This window comes from Heteronotia binoei, chromosome 12 (genome assembly GCF_032191835.1).
Source record: "Heteronotia binoei isolate CCM8104 ecotype False Entrance Well chromosome 12, APGP_CSIRO_Hbin_v1, whole genome shotgun sequence".
Classification (NCBI taxonomy): domain Eukaryota; kingdom Metazoa; phylum Chordata; class Lepidosauria; order Squamata; family Gekkonidae; genus Heteronotia; species Heteronotia binoei.
The window spans coordinates 70128223-70146489 of record NC_083234.1 but is presented as its reverse complement, the minus strand read 5'-3'; the positions used below and the strand labels follow the sequence as shown (position 1 = coordinate 70146489).

The following is an 18267-nucleotide window of genomic DNA, read 5'->3' as shown; positions in this document are numbered from 1 at the left end:
GATTGAACTTAAACAGTGGGATATGCCTCTCTGAGGAAGGGTTTTTCCCAAGAAACAGAAGTAAAGGCGCGTTCCTGTTAGAGGCTTGTGACATACCCACTTCAACTTCATGTTTGGAGAGTTCTTGAATGAATTTTGGAAGCCAGAAATTTGGCATAACTGCAAAAGCATGTTGAAAAAATATAGAAACTTTTCCTGTTGGATTATCGGAGCACCAGCACTTTAATTCAGCCCGTGGGAACGGGTGAATTGTCGTGAGTTTTTACTGGGTGAATCGTCGTGAGTTTTGATGCTATTAAAAGGATGGGAATAAATGAATGAATGGAATAATGAAATTTGTAGATGATTTAGGATTGCTGTGTGCATGTGATTAGGATGAATTTTTGATATTGTGAATTTCTGCATTGTCTTTCTTTAAGCACTTGTTATTTAGTTATTAAGTTTTTGCCATTAAATATTTGTTATAGAAGTTTTGCGTTGAGTTTTTTCCGTTAATTTTTTCACAGATTTTCCTTGGTTTCAGTCTTCCACTGTGATACTCTAGGCATCCCAATCTGAGGGTGGGGGCAGGGGATCCCCTGGTTTGGAGTCCCTCCCTCCACTTCAGAGTCATCAGAAAGCAGGGGGGGATGTCTGCTGGGCACTCCATTATTCCCTATGGAGACTAATTCCCATAGGGAATAATGGGGAATTGATCTGTGGGTACCTGGGGCTCTGTGTGGGGGGTGTTTTTTGAAATAGAGGCACCAACCCTTCAGTATAGCATTCAATGCTTCTCCTCAAAACATCCTTCAAGTTTCAAAAGGATTGGACGAGGGAGTCCAATTCTATGAGCCGCCAAAAGAAGGTGCCCCTATCCTTCATTATTTCCAAAGGAGAGAAGGTATTTAAAAGGTGTGCAGTCCCTTTAAATGTGATGGCCAGAACTCCCTCTGGAGTTCAATTATGCTTGTCACAGCCTTGCTCCTGGCTCCACCCGCAACGTCTCCTGACTCCACCCCCAAAGTCCCCGGATATTTCTTGAATTGGACCTGGCAACCCTTCGTCAAATGAACTGGATGAAACGCTGTCCTCTCCTGCCTACCTTTTCATGCCATCCACCACACTGCAGAGAAAAAAAACGGATTCCCTTCTGCAATGGATGCTCTGGTGTGGGATAAACAGGCCATTTCCTGCCCTTAATCAACCTTTCGAGTAAGGAATGCACAATAAAAGTCCTTCCTGTTTCGGCAAGGGGGGGGGGGAGGGAGAAAGAAGATAAAAAAACCCCGTCTCAACTCATGAAAGTGAACTTTACTTTGGAGAGAAGGATAGGAAGCCAAACACAATGTCCTTGAAATTTCCTCCACGGGGCCTCCGTCCACGAAAACAGGATAAAGCCACTTCCGCTGTCATGGCCCTTGAGATGAAATCGGAGATGGGGGTGGGGGAGGCTCCTGGAATTCTTCTGCTCAAATCTGGGAGGAGGGGCAGGGCAGGGAAGCCAGCAAGAACTGCAGTTCATTGCTGAAAGGGTGGGAGGGGGAGAGCCTTTTTTTGGGGGGGGGTTCCTTTGGTGCTTTACTTCGGGGCGTCCAAATGGGTGCAGACCTGTTGGAACACGTCGTCCACTGTGCCTTCTGCGTTGATCTGAGGACAACAGAGAACATGTTACCGTTTTTTCCACTGGAACGGCTATACTCAGTAAAGCCCAAGGCCCAAGGGGGGGTAGCGCTGTCCCCTTTTCAAAGAAATACCTCCAATTCCCCTCCTGATCATTATTGGCTATCAGGGCCGGATTAAACCCTGTGGAGGCCCCTGGGCAATCAAAAATCTTGGGTGGCCCCCTTGCAAATTATCTCAGAGTTGGAGCACCTTCCCCGCCACCTGCTGCCCCTGCCGCAGCCTTTAGGTACCTTCTCAAAAGCCCCTTTGGCAAAGTTGGGGGGGGGAGAGGCAGAGAGAAGCAAACTTGGTGACAACGCCAGCAGCAGCCTCACCGGGCAAGTCGGGCAAAGAGCGGCTCAGTTGCCGTGCGTGCAGGCTGGGAGGGCTGCAAGCAGGGGGGAAACTGGGGGGGGGGGGAGGAGCTAGCCTGGGGCCCGTAACGGCATGGGGCCCCATAGGCCAGTGCCTACTTGGCCTAATTGTTAATCCAGTCCTCAGTCCCCTCTCTACCTCCCATATTGCACGCAAAGGTGCTTCCAGAGAGACAAACACACAGGCAAAGCCATAACACCCAATTAAGGGGCATTTCCTACACTCAAAGCTCTTCAGGGCCTGTACAGAAGAACATCTTTGGCACGCTGGCAAGGCGTACCCTCTAGGGTTTCACAGGCAGACAGGAATAAAGACAAACTGTTATCCCTGTTATCATAACCAGGCCCCACTGCACATTTGCTAAATACCCTACTCTGCAAGGTTTGCTCTGGAATGGCCTGATTTTTTTTTTTAATTATCAATTTCTCCCCAGCGGAGACCTTCAACTTCACCCCCCCTCTTCCGTTTTCTGCTGATGACAACCGCCCTGCGAGGTTGGCTAAGCTGAGAGAAAGTGACTGGTCCAAGGTCACCCAGCGAGCTCCCAAGGCAGAATGAAGATTTCAACCTCGGCTCTCCCAGGACCTAATCTGACACTCTAACCATTATGAAAGAAGGGGAAGTGGAGGGGGGGGGGCGGGGACTTAATTCAAACAAATGAATCAAGCGCCTGAAAGGTTAGTTACATACAAAGCAGGGGGACAATGGCTAAAATCTATAATTTAATTATGATCAAAAAACCATGTATTTATTATCAATTAGCTTAAAGCCCCGTGGCGCAGAGTGTTAAAGCTGCAGTACTGCAGTCCTAAGCTCTGCTCATGACCTGAATTTGAACCCCGGCAGAAGCTGGGTTTTCAGGTAGCTGGCCCAAGGTTGACTCAGCCTTCCGTCCTTCCGAGGTCGGTCAAATGAGGACCCAGCTTGCTGGGGGGGAAGTGTAGATGACTGGGGAAGGCAGTGGCAAACCACCCTGTAAAAAGTCTGCCGTGAAAACGTCGTGAAAGCAACGTCACCCCAGAGTCGGAAACGACTGGTGCTTGCACAGGGGACCTTTCCTTTCCTAAAACAATTATGGGCCCAACTGTAGCACCAATACGGAATAAAAGTGTGCAATATATACAAGTGGGACCTATTGCAACCAGACATGTTTCAGCCAAAGTGGCTTTCTTCAGCGGTCAAAGAGATATTTGTACATAGCGGCTCGATACAATAATGAGACAATAAATCAATCCATGAAGGACCGAAAAAGGAGTTTTACAGTTACAATCAATGGATGCAAAGCCTAAGAATTTTGGTGAGGTTCCATAGAGTATCTCCTTATGTCATGCTCAGGTATACCTGTCCTGAATAATATTACTATTGTAAACCTTCCAATTTTTGGTCCAGAACAATCAAATTTTGGTCCAGATACAGTCAAATCAGAGCCAATATACCATAATGTTGTGCAGTGCAAACTGGCAGGTATCTAGACACTGCATTTTAAAATAAAGTTTTGATAATAATGATTGAATTATTAAAACGGTATAACTTGTTAATTGTTCCCAAAACCATTTACATTCGATTACAACATCTTTTAAATATAGTATGTCTATAGTATGAAATTTTTTTAGCACTCCTCCAAAAGTCCCACTTTTTCCATTGGAAAAATGTGAGGGGGGAAGTCCTCAGAATTGTTCATCCAGTAAATTTCAAGTGTGCCAAACCTCGCTTCAAGAAGCATTTCACTCCTCCATTTCCCCCAAGTTTTTTAAAATTGGATTTTATTTTTCAAAAAATGTCCCCCCTTAAAAAACAACAACACTTTTTGCCTTGAAGTTTTTTTTGTCCCCCCTCCCCCCCCCCCGGCCGTCACATCTCTAGTTGCATCCACTTAACGGGTTTGAAAAGGGAAACTGGACTCGTATTGTTACAGCCCCCCTTCTTCCCACTGAGTTCATTCAATTTCGTTCTTTCTATGCAACGAGGAAAAGTAGAAAAACAAAAGAGAAAGCACAAAGCAAAACGATGAACAGTGGGGAGGATTTTGCATAGATTCAAGCACAAAAGCGTTCTTTTATGTTCCTCTAACTTATGAAAATCACAGCTACAGGATATGCTGACGCTTATGAGTGAAGACGGCTTTAAAACTTGATAGAAGTTAAGTTACGTCTGCAAATGACTATTAGCTAGGGTTGCCAGGTCTGTGTTGGAAAATACCTGGAGATTTTGGGAGTGGAACTGGGCGAGGGCAGGGTTTGGGGAGGGGAGGGGAGGGGCCTCAGCATGGCACAATGCCACAGAGTCCTTCAAAGTGGCCATTTTCTCCTGGAGAGCTGATCTCTGCCAGCTGGAAATCAGCTGTAAAAATGGGAGATCTCCAGGCCTCACCTGGAGGCTGGCAACCTTCCTATTAGCCATAATAGCTCCTCAGAAGCCTCTGAATATACTAGTCAATGGGGGAGAGGCAACTGGGACCTTCCCACCCCTTGTTTGAGAGTTTTAAGGTTCTCAGCCCCCAGGTCCTGCAGGGGGGGGGTCCCCCACTTTTGAGGGCTTCAGTCCACCACTGACCAAAAGGGAAAACCCCATCCCCAAACAGGGACATCACCAGGAAGTGACATCATCAGGTTGCTGACATCAGGGGGTGGTGCTCCAGTTCCTCAGCAAACTCTACAGTCTTGAAGGCAAAAACCAGGGACATCGCTGTGCGACTTCCCCAACTTGATGATGTCACCAGGAAGTGACATTTTTGCCGACACCAGGGGTGACGCTCTAGTCTTTGAGCAAACTATCGTTTTGAAGGCAAAAAACCATAGAGTTTTCCCCAAGAACTACAGCATCATCATTCCCCCCTTCCTCTCCCGGACATTGGCGATGCAGAAGATCCAGGAAAGGACCCAGGAACCCCTCACCTGCTGCCAGGTGGGACCTGGCAACCCTAGTAGGCTCCATTCACCCAGCAAGGCTATTCTGATGTTCTTGTAAGGACTGGATATAGTCACACTCTACCCACTGCTCCTAACTATATCAGCTCAAAGTCAGAGGCAGTGTGTCTCTCTGAACACGAGCTGCGGGGGGAGGACATTATAGGTTTCCTCAAGGTGCCTGGCTGGCCCTTATGAGAAACAGGATCCTGGAAGAAGACATCTCATTTGATCCAACGAGGCTTTGACGATCTTGCAGAGCCCAAACCTTCGATTTCTACATGCCAAGCACTCGCAAAAATGCTACTCGGATACTCTTGCTACAGGCAGGACTAGATATACATGTTTGGTTGTTTTTTTTTGGGGGGGGGAGGGATTAAAAAATGATGTCCCCTTATGAGCTGTTCTATCTTATGGTCCCATAGAATATAATGGACTCCATACCCAATTTGGTGTCCCCCCCCCGTCAGCGCCTGGGACAAGCACCCCCCCTCTACCCCTCCCCCAGATCTGGCCCTGGCTACAGACAAATCCAGCCAAAGCACACCCCCCCCCCCCCCGGCCAAGCAACGATAATGCTCTGTGCCAGCAGACTGCCCTGAATCGCAGAGGCTGCTTCCTCCCCACCCCACTCCGAAGCTGTCTCTGCAGCCTGTCTCCTGCTTCTCTTTTTGTCCTAATGACATGGTGACTCATCTCCTTACTATGCCAGCCATGCAGCGGCCTGCTGGGAACTTCCTTTGAGGCACGAAGGGACAGGTGCCTCTCTGCAGGATCAGACCCCTGTTCTCTCCCTTTCTCCTCTAGGCTTCCCAACCCTCCCGCCCTGGCGGGGGACCCCAGGATTTCCACCCTCTTCCCCCGCTCCCGCAAAAAACGGAAGCGGGGGGAAGGGGTGGAAACAGCGCCGGGGAGCATGGCCAGCCACTGCATCCCGGAGCCGGCGAGGCCACCGCGCCGCTGCTGCCCCCTCCCCTCCCACCGCAGCTGCTCCTCTGAGATGAGCCCAGGCTGAGCCCATCTCAGAGGAGCAGCCAAGAGGAGGCAGCAGCGCAGGGGAGGGCGAGGCAGGCCAGGAGCATGGCAAGCTGCGAATCCAGGCCCTTCTAGGACCCGGATTCGCAGCTCGCCACGCCCCCGGCCCGCCTCCACCCCCCCCCCCGCTTCCACCCCAGAGGCGGAGCGGGCGAGGCGGCAGCGGCGGCCTCTTCTCTGCTCGCCGTGGCTGCTCCTCCGAGATGGGCTCAGGCTGAGCCCATCTCGGAGGAGCAGCCACGGCGAGCGGAGAAGAGGCCGCCGCTGCGTCGCACACTCCGAGACGGGGCGGCTGGCCGTTTCCCCCCCTCCCCCCTAGCTCCACCCCAGTGTCTCCTGGCTCCACCCTCAAAGTCTCCTGGCTCCACCCCCAAAGTTCCCAGATATTTTTGGGGTTGGACTTGGGAACCCTGTTCTCCTCCCACCTCACTGGGGGGGGCTGCTTCCCGGCAGGGACATCACCAGGAAGTGACATCATCAGGTTGCTGACATCAGGGGGTGGTGCTCCAGTTTCTCAGCAAACTCTACAGTCTTGAAGTAGAGTGACAGTGAGTTCTGGAAAGTGACGAGTCCTAGGGCTTTTTCTGCAGCAGGAACTCCTTTGCATAGTAGGCCACACACCCCTGATGTAGCCAATCCTCCAAGAGCTTCCAGGGCGCTTCGTGCAGGGCCTCCTGTAAGCTCCAAGAGGACTGGCTACATCAGAGGGGCTTGGCCTAATACGCAATGGAGTTCCTGCTACAAAAAATGGCCTGGCAGGCCGTGTGACAGCAAGTCCTGGAGGGTGACAGCCGTGTGGCAGTGAGTTCTGGAGGGTAACAACCCATCTAGGCCCAAAGCTCCTTGTCACCGTGTTCTCCCCCCATCCCTTTGAGCAAACACAGGCAGAAGGAACACTTCTGCAGGCCAGCAGGAGCTTTAGCATCAGCCAGAACTCCTTCTGCCCGCTCCAGTCTAGAGGAAAAGACTGGAAACTCTGAGTTCCTTTTGGACTAGAGCCAATGCAGGGGTGGCCAATGGTAGCTCTCCAGATGTTTTCTTTGCCTACAACTCCCATCAGCCTCAGCCATTGGCCATGCTGGCTGGGGCTGATGGGAATTAGAACATAAGAACATAAGAGAAGCCATGTTAGATCAGGCCAATGGCCCATCCAGTCCAACATTCTGTGTCACACAGCGGCCAAATATATATATATATATATATACATACATACACACACACTGTGGCTAATAGCCACTGATGGACCTCTGCTCCATATTTTTATCTAACCCCCTCTTGAAGGTGGCTATGCTTGTGGCCGCCACCACCTCCTGTGGCAGTGAATTCCACATGTTAATCACCCTTTGGGTGAAGAAGTACTTCCTTTTTTCCGTTTTAACCTGTCTGCTCAGCAATTTCATCGAATGCCCACAAGTTCTTGTATTGTGAGAAAGGGAGAAAAGTACTTCTTTCTCTACTTTCTCCATCCCATGCATTATCTTGTAAACTTCTATCATGTCACCCCTCAGTCGACGTTTCTCCAAGCTAAAGAGCCCTAAGCGTTTCAACCTTTCTTCATAGGGAAAGTGTTCCAGCCCTTTAATCATTTTAGTTGCCCTTATGTATTGAACATAAGTGATCAGGCCGCATGGCGATCGCTACTGAAGGCGACCCCTGGGTCCCCGGATGGAGCTCGCCAGTCGCCCCGCCCATCAAGATCTGTGGCGGGAAGTTTGACCGAACAGGATTGGCCTGGTCGGATGAGGGGGCTGTTCCGGGTACTGTATATAAGCGGGGCCCGGCTCGCGTGTTCTCTCTCTTGTAATGTGCTACTGAAGAAACTACGTTGCCTTCAAACCGTCTCAGTTCTCAGTACATTACAGGAATTGTAGGCAAAAAAACATCTGGAGAGCTACCACCTGCCGGCCACCCCTGCAATATAGGTGTTAGCAGCCCTGACCTGGATTGGCCCAGGCGAGCCCAGTCTCTTCAGATCTCGGAAGCTAAGCAGGGTCAGCCCTGGTTAATCCTTGGATGGGAGACCCCCGAGGAAGTCTATGGTTGCTATGCAGAGGTAGGCAAATGGCAACCCCCCTCTGAAACGTCTCTTGCCCAACACGGGACTGCAAGTTAGGGGTGCCAAACCCCGGTTGGGGGTGGGGGGTCCACTGGTTTGGAGCCCCTCCCTCTACTTCAGAGCTATCAGAAAATGGGAGGAAATGGCCTTTCCATGGTGGGAATTACTGTCCCGACAAGCCAGAAGCAGGAAATAAATGTGAGATGTCTACGTAACCAGGAAGTGACGCGGGTGTGTCGGTGACATCAGGGGTGATGCTCTGGTTTTAGGGCAAAACTCAGCAAGTTTGGGCAAAACTCAACACGGTAGAATTAGCTTCAAACCATAGCGTTTTACCCCAAAACCAGAGCAGCTCTTTCCCCCCATGTCATCGATGTGGCTACATCACTTCCTGGTGACGTCAGCACATCGGTTTCATTTCCTGCTTCTCCCTCCTTGCTCCCAGAAAGGTGAGTCCCGTCTCCCGCTCGCTGATCCGACCGACCTGACAACCCGACCATAAGTCATCTGCAACTCGATGGCGCTTTCCACCACCAGGTGGAAGATAGCAGCTATCGTGTCAGAAGTGCACAATACTCCTCCTCGCAGTTCTCCTTTCTGTTTGATCCTCACAATAACCTTGGGAAGCGGTGAGTCAGAAAGAGAGAGAATGACAAATCTAAAGTCACCCAAGGACCTTCATGGATAAAAGGGGATTTGAACCTGCATCTTCCCCACTTCACAAGACAGTGACTTCCTGTGCTCCATGCAGGGCTTTTTTTGAGCAGGAACGCAGTTCCGGCTGGCTTGGTGTCAGGGGCAGCGTTCCCTCTAAGCTGAGTTAGCATGAGCCAGCTCACAGATTTGTAGCCTCCAGCTCACACACTTTTGTCTCAGCTCAGGAAGGAGGACCCCAGAGCACACTAATTGATGCAGGAGCTCACCACTTTAATGCCAGGAGCTTACAAAGTAGAATTTTTGCTCACAAGACCCAGCAGGAACCTTGGTCAGGGGGTGTGGCCTAATATGCAAATGAGTCCCTGCTGGGCTTGTTCTACAAAAAAGTTCTGGGTGAAACAATGGTGACATCAGAAGGTGTGGCCTAATATGGTAATGAGTTCCGGCAGGGCTTTTTCCTACAAAAGAAAGCCCTGCCTCCATGTATTTTAGAATGTGAGCGTTCCGTCAGAGCAACAGTTACACACAGACGGTGGTACGAACTTACCGACTGGTGAGGTGAGTTTGGAGTGTACCTCGCAGGTGCTGACATACTTTCAGAAACTCAGCTTCTCATCCCATTTAAAGCTCAGACATCTTTAAATGGGATGTTGCGCAGGCGGGGGGGCGGAAAGCTATAGAGGACAGAGCCATCAATGAGAGAGAAAGATTGTTCCAAGGTAACTCAGTGAGTTTTACGGCACTGAGGATTTGAACATGGATTGACCTCTAACTGTGATGCTGGCTCTAGCAAAACCCATTAGGGTTGGGAGAAATGGGGCCATATTCTACACTGAGACTGCAAAGAGAAAGAAGAGAGGAGATCTGTAGAGCCTTTGTTACTAAACCATCCCAACGGCGCTTGATTGCCCACAAGAAGGGCCAAACTAGGCACATCATTGGTGTAGTAGTTAAGAGTCGCAGACTCTCCTCTGGAGAACCAGGTATGAGTCTCTACTCCTCCACATGCAGCTGCTGGGCTGGTCACAGTTCTCTCAGTGCTCCCTCAGCCCCGTCTACCTCACAAGGTGTCTGTCGTGGGGAGAGGAAGGGAAGGAGATTTGGAAGTTGCTCTGAGACTTCGAGTGAAGGGCAGGGTATAAATCCAATCACCTCCTCCTCCTCCTTTAGGGTACCTTTGATCACCCACCTGTGCTTAAGCTGCCAAAAGCAGCTGTGAGGCACGAGTGACTGATACGGATTGGGGCCACGGAGCTGGAGATGGGAGGGGTTTCAGTCTGGCCCTGCCCACACTGTTTCTCTCACTGAAAGCACCCCCCTGGGCCACTTTTAATTCTGGTAGTGAAAAAAGGGATACAATAGAAGAAGTACTTTGTATTTCCCCCCTTTTTTCCTTTAAAGGGACTAAGAGCACCCATAAGGCCCCCGTTTAAACTGCGAAAACAACACAGGGAGAAGTATCTAAACCTCCCCGTTTCCTTGCCTCGGCCTTATTTGCCATCCCACCTAAGCGTGGAAGCTTTTTGTCACTAAAACTACAAATCTGGGGATATCCAACATCATACAAGTCTCCATGACAAAGGTGAATTATTAAAGTTAACAGATTGATAAATATAGGTGTTTTGACCCTCAGGTGCCAAATGGGGTGGGAAGCAGGAACGCCCACAGCTGTTGCAAGCAAAGGAGAAGCAGGTATCAGGTAAGCAGCTCCTGTTCCACCAGCCCAACAAAAAACCCCACCTCCTGAGCACCATCTAATTTGTGCTTCCAGAGGGGAAACAACGCCCCTTCCTATCATTGCTCCCTTAGCCCATGTGAGCGGGTGGGCTCCCCAAATCCCAAAAAGCCAATGGGGCATACCTTACGGACAATCCCCCTCTTCTCGTAAAAGGCGATGACGGGCTCAGTGGCCTTGTAGTAGGTCTCCAGGCGCTTCTTGATGGTCTCCTCGTTGTCGTCCACCCGCCCACTCGTCTCGCCGCGTTTCAGCAAGCGTTTCACCATGGTGTCCTTGCCGGCATCCACGTACAGCAGCAACGTGGGAGGCGCGATCTGAAGAGGGGGACCGCAAGGGAAGGAGACAAAGTGATGCTCGTGTCTGTCTACCCTGCCCCGCCTCAGTGCTCACCAAGAGACATGTGGGGAAAACTCCTAAGAAATGTAGTATGTTACTCCGCAGGGATCAGCATCCAACCTCAATAGCAAACTTAGCAGCATTCAGCTGAATTGGTAATAATAATTAGTAATTATCATATGACAGAGTGTAGCATAGCATAGCCAGAAAATCCTAAAATTGTCTGGCAGCCAGAAGTTCTAGCTCGGGGGTGGCCAAAGTTGCTTAATGTAAGAGTCACATAAAATAAATGTCAGATGTCTGACAGTCGCAAGACCTGAATGTCAAATGTTTGAGAGAAGGAAGGAAGAAAGGAAATAGAAGGGGACGGAGGAAAGAAAGCAACTTTAAATGCATTCTCCAAGCCATCAGCTGGCTTGGCTTGGATTTAAATGCATTCTCCAATGGGGAAGTGGGGGCTTTGAGAGCCACAGAATAGGTATGAAACAGCCACTTGTAGCTCCCGAGCCACAGTTTGGCCACCCCTGTTCTAGCTCTTTTAGCATTAGGCGCCATTAGGCAGCAAGCTAGATGTCCCTGGTATTTCTTAGCGGTTGCCCATCCAAATAATAGCCAGGGCCGACCCTGCTTAGCTTCCAAGATCTGACGAGATCGGGCTTGCCTGGGCTATCCAGATCAGGGCGTAGCTTAAGTGGCAGAGCAGAGAAATCCCACAAACAGGCGTAGGGGTTTCTGCATTTGTGGGGGACTTGCCAGGAATAGGACCATAGGACCTTGGACCACTCGCATTCCCTCAGCCCAGCCTACCTCACAGGGTTATTGTGAGGATAAGATGGAGGAGCGGAGGATGGTGTAATTTGTTTTGAGTCCCCACTGGGCAGAAAGATGAGCTATAAAGGAAATATATGAATGAATGAATGAATGAATGAATGAATGAATGAATGCTTAGCAATGTCTCTTTAATTGTGTCATGCAGGTAAGGGGAAATTTCCAATGGTTTAGCCTCACCCCACCCTCCCGGGTTCTATGGAGGCTCTCAATTTGCACAACCCATTTCCCAGAAGGAGAAGGAGAAGACGGCATTGGATTTATATCCCCCCTTCACTCAGAGTCTCAGTGCGGCTCACAATCTCCTATATCTTCTCCCCCCCACAACAGACACCCTGTGAGGTGGGTGGGGCTGAGAGGGCTCTCTCAGCAGCTGCCCTTTCAAGGACAACTCCTATGAGAGCGATGGCTGACCCAAGTCCATTCCAGAAGGTGCAAGTGAAGGAGTGGGGAATCAAACCCGGTTCTCCCAGATAAGAGTCTGCGCACTTCATCACTACACCAAACTGGCTCTCTAGAATGTGATCAAGTATCGCTATTTCTTTATTTCTTACATATTAATATATTTCATACATTTATAGACTGCTTTTGCTCAAAGGTGAGCAAAACTTTATGCAGTTCTGTGTTTGTTGTTTGCTATGACTTCGAGTCAACACAATAAAAGGACTTTCTGTAACGCATCATTAAAACCAGCATCCTAAAAAGCATGATGGGCTTGACAAGTCTATTTTTCCCTCTTGACCCCACTTCTTTCCTCTTTCCTGTCTTTCCACAGGGATAGGTAGGGAGGTTCTTCTTAATATTCGCATTCAGCCGAAACTAAGAAGCACTGCTTTGTATTAGTTTCTGAGCTGAAGAAGGAAAGAGACAGCCCTTGCCCGCTGTTGTTTTTTGTGCCCCTTCCAAGTCACTGTCAAACGGCGCAGTCCAATCCAAAATAACTCCAGACTAGGCATGCTGAAATCAAGGGGCTTAGACTGAAATATATATGTAATCAACCAGCTATGTAATCAACCAGCTCATCTGAGTACAGCACGTACCATGGGATTTTCAGGTTTCTCCTCTTCTGGCCATTCTGTTCTTATCAGATCAAACTTTTAGCAGTGTTTGGGGTTTTTAAAAATGCATAATTGTTCTCCCCGCTGACTGGGACCTCAGGGGGGGTTCTACGCTGCCATCTTGTGCTGCTTCAAATTATTACAGGTTCAAAAGGCTGCGTCCTCCAGACATATAAATCGGAAGGCTGCCGAAGGCACTCAGAGGCCCAACATAACAGAGACGGATTTCCCACTAGCCTTACCTCGCTCCCACTCTCCTCTTCTCTGTGGGGCTTCCGTCGCATTTTGCACAAGCCTCCCCGAGGCTGCAACTCGCTTTGCCTCTTTCGCACAGCAAACAAGATCCTCTAAAAACCGGTTTCTGTTTGCCGTGCGAAAAAGGCAAAGCGAGTTGCAGCCCCGGGGCAGATAGTGTGAAATCCGACGCTGGTCCGTAGCTACAGTGGGGCCCGGGAGGGGCCAGGCCCATCCTTTCAACCCCGCTTCTAACTATATGGCCCCTCCAGATAAAAGGAAGTACTTCTTCACCCAAAGGGTGATTCACACGTGGAATTCACTGCCACAGGAGGTGGCAGCGGCTGCAAGCATAGACAATTTCAAGAGGGGATCGGATAAAAATATGGAGCAGAGGTCCATCAGTGGCTATTAGCCACAGTGTGTGTGTGTGTGTGTGTGTATTTTGGCCACTGTGTGATACAGAGTGTTGGACTGAATGGGCAACTGGCCTGATCCAACATGGCTTCTCTTATGTTCTCCATTGACGGGCCCCCCAATCTGTCCCCTTTTGCACACAGCCACTGTGAACAAGTAGTAGCCTTGCTGCTGGTCTTTTTGCTTTTTTTCTCTCCCCTTCCCTGACACACCTTGCAGAGCAAAGGAGGGGGGGGGAGAGTCAAGAGGTCTCTGTCTCTCTGAGAGAGGCACATAAGAAAGGGGTGGGGGAGCACAGCTGCTGTGACTGCCCACGTGAAGGAGGGTCAGTTTGTAGAACTCAAGGCAGCTTACAGTGCCAAGAGCCCTGGGATGCCAAACCGGGTGCCCCCCTGGCCCCCCAAAACAAAAAATCCTGCTGTAGGCCTCACCAAACATGAAATCCTGGCTATGGCCCTGATCTGACGGAAGCCCCGTGGAGAAGAGGAGAGTGAGAGCGAGGCAAGGCTAGTGAGAAATCGGTCAAAGTCTGCCAAGATCCTCAGAAAAGATTCTGAGATTACTTCTGAAAACTCCATACATCGGTGGTCTGCCTAGCAGAATTCAGTTTAGTCAGACCAGACAGCAGCTCAGGTTGCCAGCTCCAGGTTCAGGCATACCTGGAGATTTGATGGTAGGATTGAGGATGGGTGGAGGGTGAGAGACCTTGGTAGGGTATAATGCCATACTGTCCGTCTGTCTTCCAAAGCCGTCGTTCTCTCCAAAAGAAGTTGAATAAACTTCTTAAACAAATAAATAAGCAATCTATGTAGTTTGGAGACCAGCTGTAAATTCCAGGAGACCTCCAGCTCCCGCCTGGAAGTTGGCAACCTCAGCAGCTCTTCGGGGCCTATCCCTTGACTTGCTACCCAAGATAGTTTTTAACAAGAGAGGCCAGGGACCTTCTGTATGCGAAGAAGGGGCTCTGCCACTATATTAACACCCAACCTGGAAGTTCTTTCATGAAGGGTGGCCCGGTTTCTGCGTAGGCTGCTCTGAGCTCCATGGAGAAATGGCAGGATAAACGTGTGCTAGGCAGAGTGGCTCTCCATGGACCCAAGCGGAGAAAGGGCTTTCCAAGCACCTTCTACCTGAAAATGCAAGGAACTGAACCCAGGATATTCTGCGTGGAGGTATGCCTACCCTGCGCTGTGAAAGTTTGGTTTCAACATTTAAAGACTCCACGTTTTCAGGACTGGTGTTTTATGTGTCCTGCATTCGGGGGCGGGGGGTTGTTGCGCCTGAATCCTGAAAAACTACAAGGAAGCTCCCCCCCTTTTAAGACTTCATCTGGACTTCAGAATCCGGGATAGCGTAATACAGAAAGGGGGAGGGAGAAGATCTGTCATGCTTCTACTACCTTTCTTACTGGTCGAGGACCTGCCTACCTTAGGGACCGCCTCTCTCTCCATATGTTCCCCAGAGAGCACTACGATCAAGTTCAAAAAATCTTCTCGAAATCCCTGGGCCAAAAGAAACCAAACTAAAAACGACTAGAGAACAGGCGTTCTCTACGAAGGCCCCCCAATGGTGGAATCAACTGCCGGAAGAGGTGCGGGCCCTACGGGATTTTAACCAATTCCGTAGGGCCTGCAAAACTGTCCTCTTCCAGCTAGCTTTTTAAGACGGAACCCCTGAACCACCGTGCCATCTTATACATAATTTATTATAATGTCATATTGTTTTATTGGTTTTACTGTTTAAATTATTAATTATATTATATATTATTTTACTGTACCATGGTCTTACCATGTCTTGTTAGCCGCCCTGAGCCTGCCTTGGCGGGGAGGGCGGGATATAAATAAAAATTTATTATTATTATTATTATTATTATTATTATTATTATTATTATTATTATTATTATTATTATTATTATTATTATATTACTGTTCTTGAGGAGGAGAGGGGTCAAGCACTGCTAGTCTTCCCAAGCCTGTTAAGACTGGAGCTCTCTGTTTCTCATCAGCCAATTCTGCCAAGTTTCTAGTCCTTGAGATTTAGAGGCACAGCAACCTCCATCCCGACACAAAAAAACGCACATACAGCAAAATCTCACAAGTATCCTGGGCCTTCATCTTCCCACTGAGATGTTTACAACCTTAACAAAGCAGAAGGCAGGGAATGCTATAAATGGAGCCCCCAAAAGTTAACAAAAAAAAGGGTAAAGGTAGTCCCCTGTGCAAGCACCAGTCGTTTTCGACTCTGGGGTGACGTCGCTTTCACAACGTTTTAACGGTAGGCTTTTTATGAGGTGGTTTGCCGTTACCTTCCCCCGTCATCTACGCTTTCCCCCCAGCAAGCTGGGTACTCATTTTACCGACCTCAGAAGGATGGAAAGCTGAGTCAACCTCAAGCTGGCTACCAGAACCCAGCTTCCGCCAGGGATCAAACTCAGGTCGTGAGCAGAGCTTAGGACTGCAGTATGACATATGACATATGAAGCTGCCTTATACTGAATCAGACCCTTGGTCCATCAAAGTCAGTATTGTCTACTCAGACTGGCAGCGGCTCTCCAGGGTATCAAGCTGAGGTTTTTCACACCTACTTGCCTGGACCCTTTCTTGGGGATGCCAGGGATTGAACCTGGGACCTTCTGCTTATGAAGCAGATGCTCTACCACTGAGCCACCGCCCCTCCCCAGTACTGCAGCTTTACCACTCTGCACCAAGGGGCTTCCTTGCCCCCAAAGGTCTTCCTCCTCAATTCAGCTCTGGAAGGTCTCAATTTGGATCAGATCTGTCATGCAGCAGGAATGGGGGTTTAAGCCTACCTGTACCATTTAAAAAAAAAATGATTTGGAAGTGCCCCAGGTAGCTCCTGCAGGCACCACTGCCTTACCTTCTTCTCGAATTCCTCGCCCTGCTTCACCTCCCGGGGATAGCCGTCAATCAGGTAGCCCTTGGAGACATCGGCCTTGGCAAGCATGGCATCCCTCAGCATATCGAGGACGGTGTCCTTTGGGCAGAGAAGAGAGATGCAGCTGACGCCAGGAGTCACTCTTTGCTAACTCTGCATTAACCAGGGGTTGTTTTGTAGAAAAAACAGGTGATGGAGCTCATTTGCATAACTCATCAGCATATGCTGCCCCCTCACCAGCCAAAAGCAACCCGATGCAAGAAAGGAGAGCCCCGGGCAAGCGAGGCCTGCTTGGGCTGGCGAGAGATCCAGCCAGCCCAAGCAGGCTTCGCTCGTCAGGGGCTGTCCTTGACCACCCCACCCCCACAGTCAAAAGGCCAGCAAGCCACCCAACACCCAAAATCACATAAGAAGTGGAGAAAGAGTGGTGCATAGTGGGTTTCTCCAGGGGTTAATGAGGGCTGCTGGGGGTGTGGCAAAGCCCCTGGTGGCTGGCTGGCTGCCCGCTCTCCTAATCCAGGGATTGTTATGCAGCTGCACCTACTATTCAATGGACAAGGTAGGTGGGGAGGAACAGGGGGAACCCTCAGAAAGGTTCAGGAGATGCACCCCTGTGAGCTCCTGCTGAATTCAAGGTGTGACATTAACCAAATATCAGTTCCTGAGGTTCTCTTGTGATCTGCAGATCTCTTAAAAGTTTGGATTCCAGGTCCATCTCAGCCATGATCCATCAATGCTGCTGCACTTTCTCAGGCGGTTATTCGTTAGGTCATCAGTTCTTCCCATTTGAGACAAAAACTCTTGCCCAAAGACTAACCAGAAAGTACATGGCGGAGGAAGAATCTGAACTCAGGTCAGCAATAAAACCAGATTCACTGGGGTACAGACGGCAGCAGGAAGGGCACTTCTCTCAAAATCCCCAGTATTTCAGTTGTTCATTTCTTTTCTTTTTAAAATCATGAGTCTAGTCCAGGGGTGATGTGAGAGCCACATAAAATAACTCATCAGCATATGCTGCCCCCTCACCCACATAAAATAAATGCCAGAAGTTTGAGAGCCGCAGGTCCTGAATGTCAGATTTGAGAGCCACAAGACAGGAAGGAAGGAAGGAAGGAAGGAAGGAAGGAAGGAAGGAAGGAAGGAAGGAAGGAAGGAAGGAAGGAAGGAAGGAAGGAAGGGAGGGAGGGAGGGAGGGAGGGAGGGAGGGAGGGAGGGAGGGAGGAAGGAAGGAAGGAAGGAAGGAAGGAAGGAAGGAAGGAAGGAAGGAAGGAAGGAAGGAAGGAAGGAAGGAAGGAAGGAAGGAAGGAAGGAAGGAAGGAAGGAAGGAAGGAAGGAAGGAGATGGGGGGGAGGTGGAAAAGAAGGCAACTTTAAATGTATTCTCCAAGCATTAAGCAGCTGGCTTGGCTTGGATTTAAATGCATTCTCCAACGGGGTAGTGGGGGCTTTGAAAGCCACATATGTGTGAAAGAGCCACACGTGGCTCCCGAACTGCAATTTGACCACCCCAGGTCTAGTCCTTAGGAATGGAGGGGGAAAATGTCCACGTCTACAGTGTTTGGAGTAACCATCACTGCTTTTGATCTCTATTGGCTCAGATCTTTTATCGTTCACATCTCTCAACACCTCACCAAAGTGTGACAAGTCCCATTCCCTGATCAAAGATTTCCATCCTCAAGGCTTTGCACCTGGAGTTAATGACATGAATGGAAATAATCTCCATGAAGGGACCTTAGGTTGAATGGCTGCCCGCCCCACCCCCCAAAGCATTGGTTTCACACACACGGCTTTTTTTTTTAGCGGGAACGCACAGGAATGGAGTCCCAGCTGACTTGGCATCAGGGGGTGTGGCATAATATGTAAATAAGTTCCTGCTGGGCTTTTTCTACAAAAAAAGCCATATGTGAAACAATGGTGCCATTAAGGGGTGTGGCCTAATATGCAAATGAGTTACCGCTGTGGGCTTTTTCTACCAAAAAAGCCCTGGTCTCACAGATCTGGAAATTTCTGCTTCCAAAGTCACAGCCATAATACCCATAAACAGGAATGAATGCAATATATACATCAGAGCAGTATACGTTTCTAAGTT

General features: G+C 49.5%; 1 protein-coding gene and 1 non-coding gene across 3 annotated transcripts in view; both read right to left on the bottom strand.

The window, feature by feature from the left end:
• Nucleotides 1–1273: 1273 nt before the first annotated feature.
• Nucleotides 1274–18267, bottom strand: part of AK1 (adenylate kinase 1) — a 121204-nt gene continuing 104210 nt past the window's right edge. For both annotated transcript variants that reach the window (XM_060250756.1, XM_060250757.1), the window contains 3 exons: nt 16162–16278; nt 10534–10725; nt 1274–1629 (listed from right to left, as the gene is read on the bottom strand). In XM_060250756.1, coding sequence (XP_060106739.1) covers nt 1561–1629; nt 10534–10725; nt 16162–16278 — 378 coding nt within the window. In that variant the 3' untranslated portion in view covers nt 1274–1560. The remainder of the gene's footprint in view (nt 1630–10533; nt 10726–16161; nt 16279–18267) is intronic.
• TRNAM-CAU (transfer RNA methionine (anticodon CAU)) lies at nt 15886–15957 on the bottom strand. Its single transcript has one exon. It is a non-coding gene; the product is annotated as a tRNA-Met (tRNA).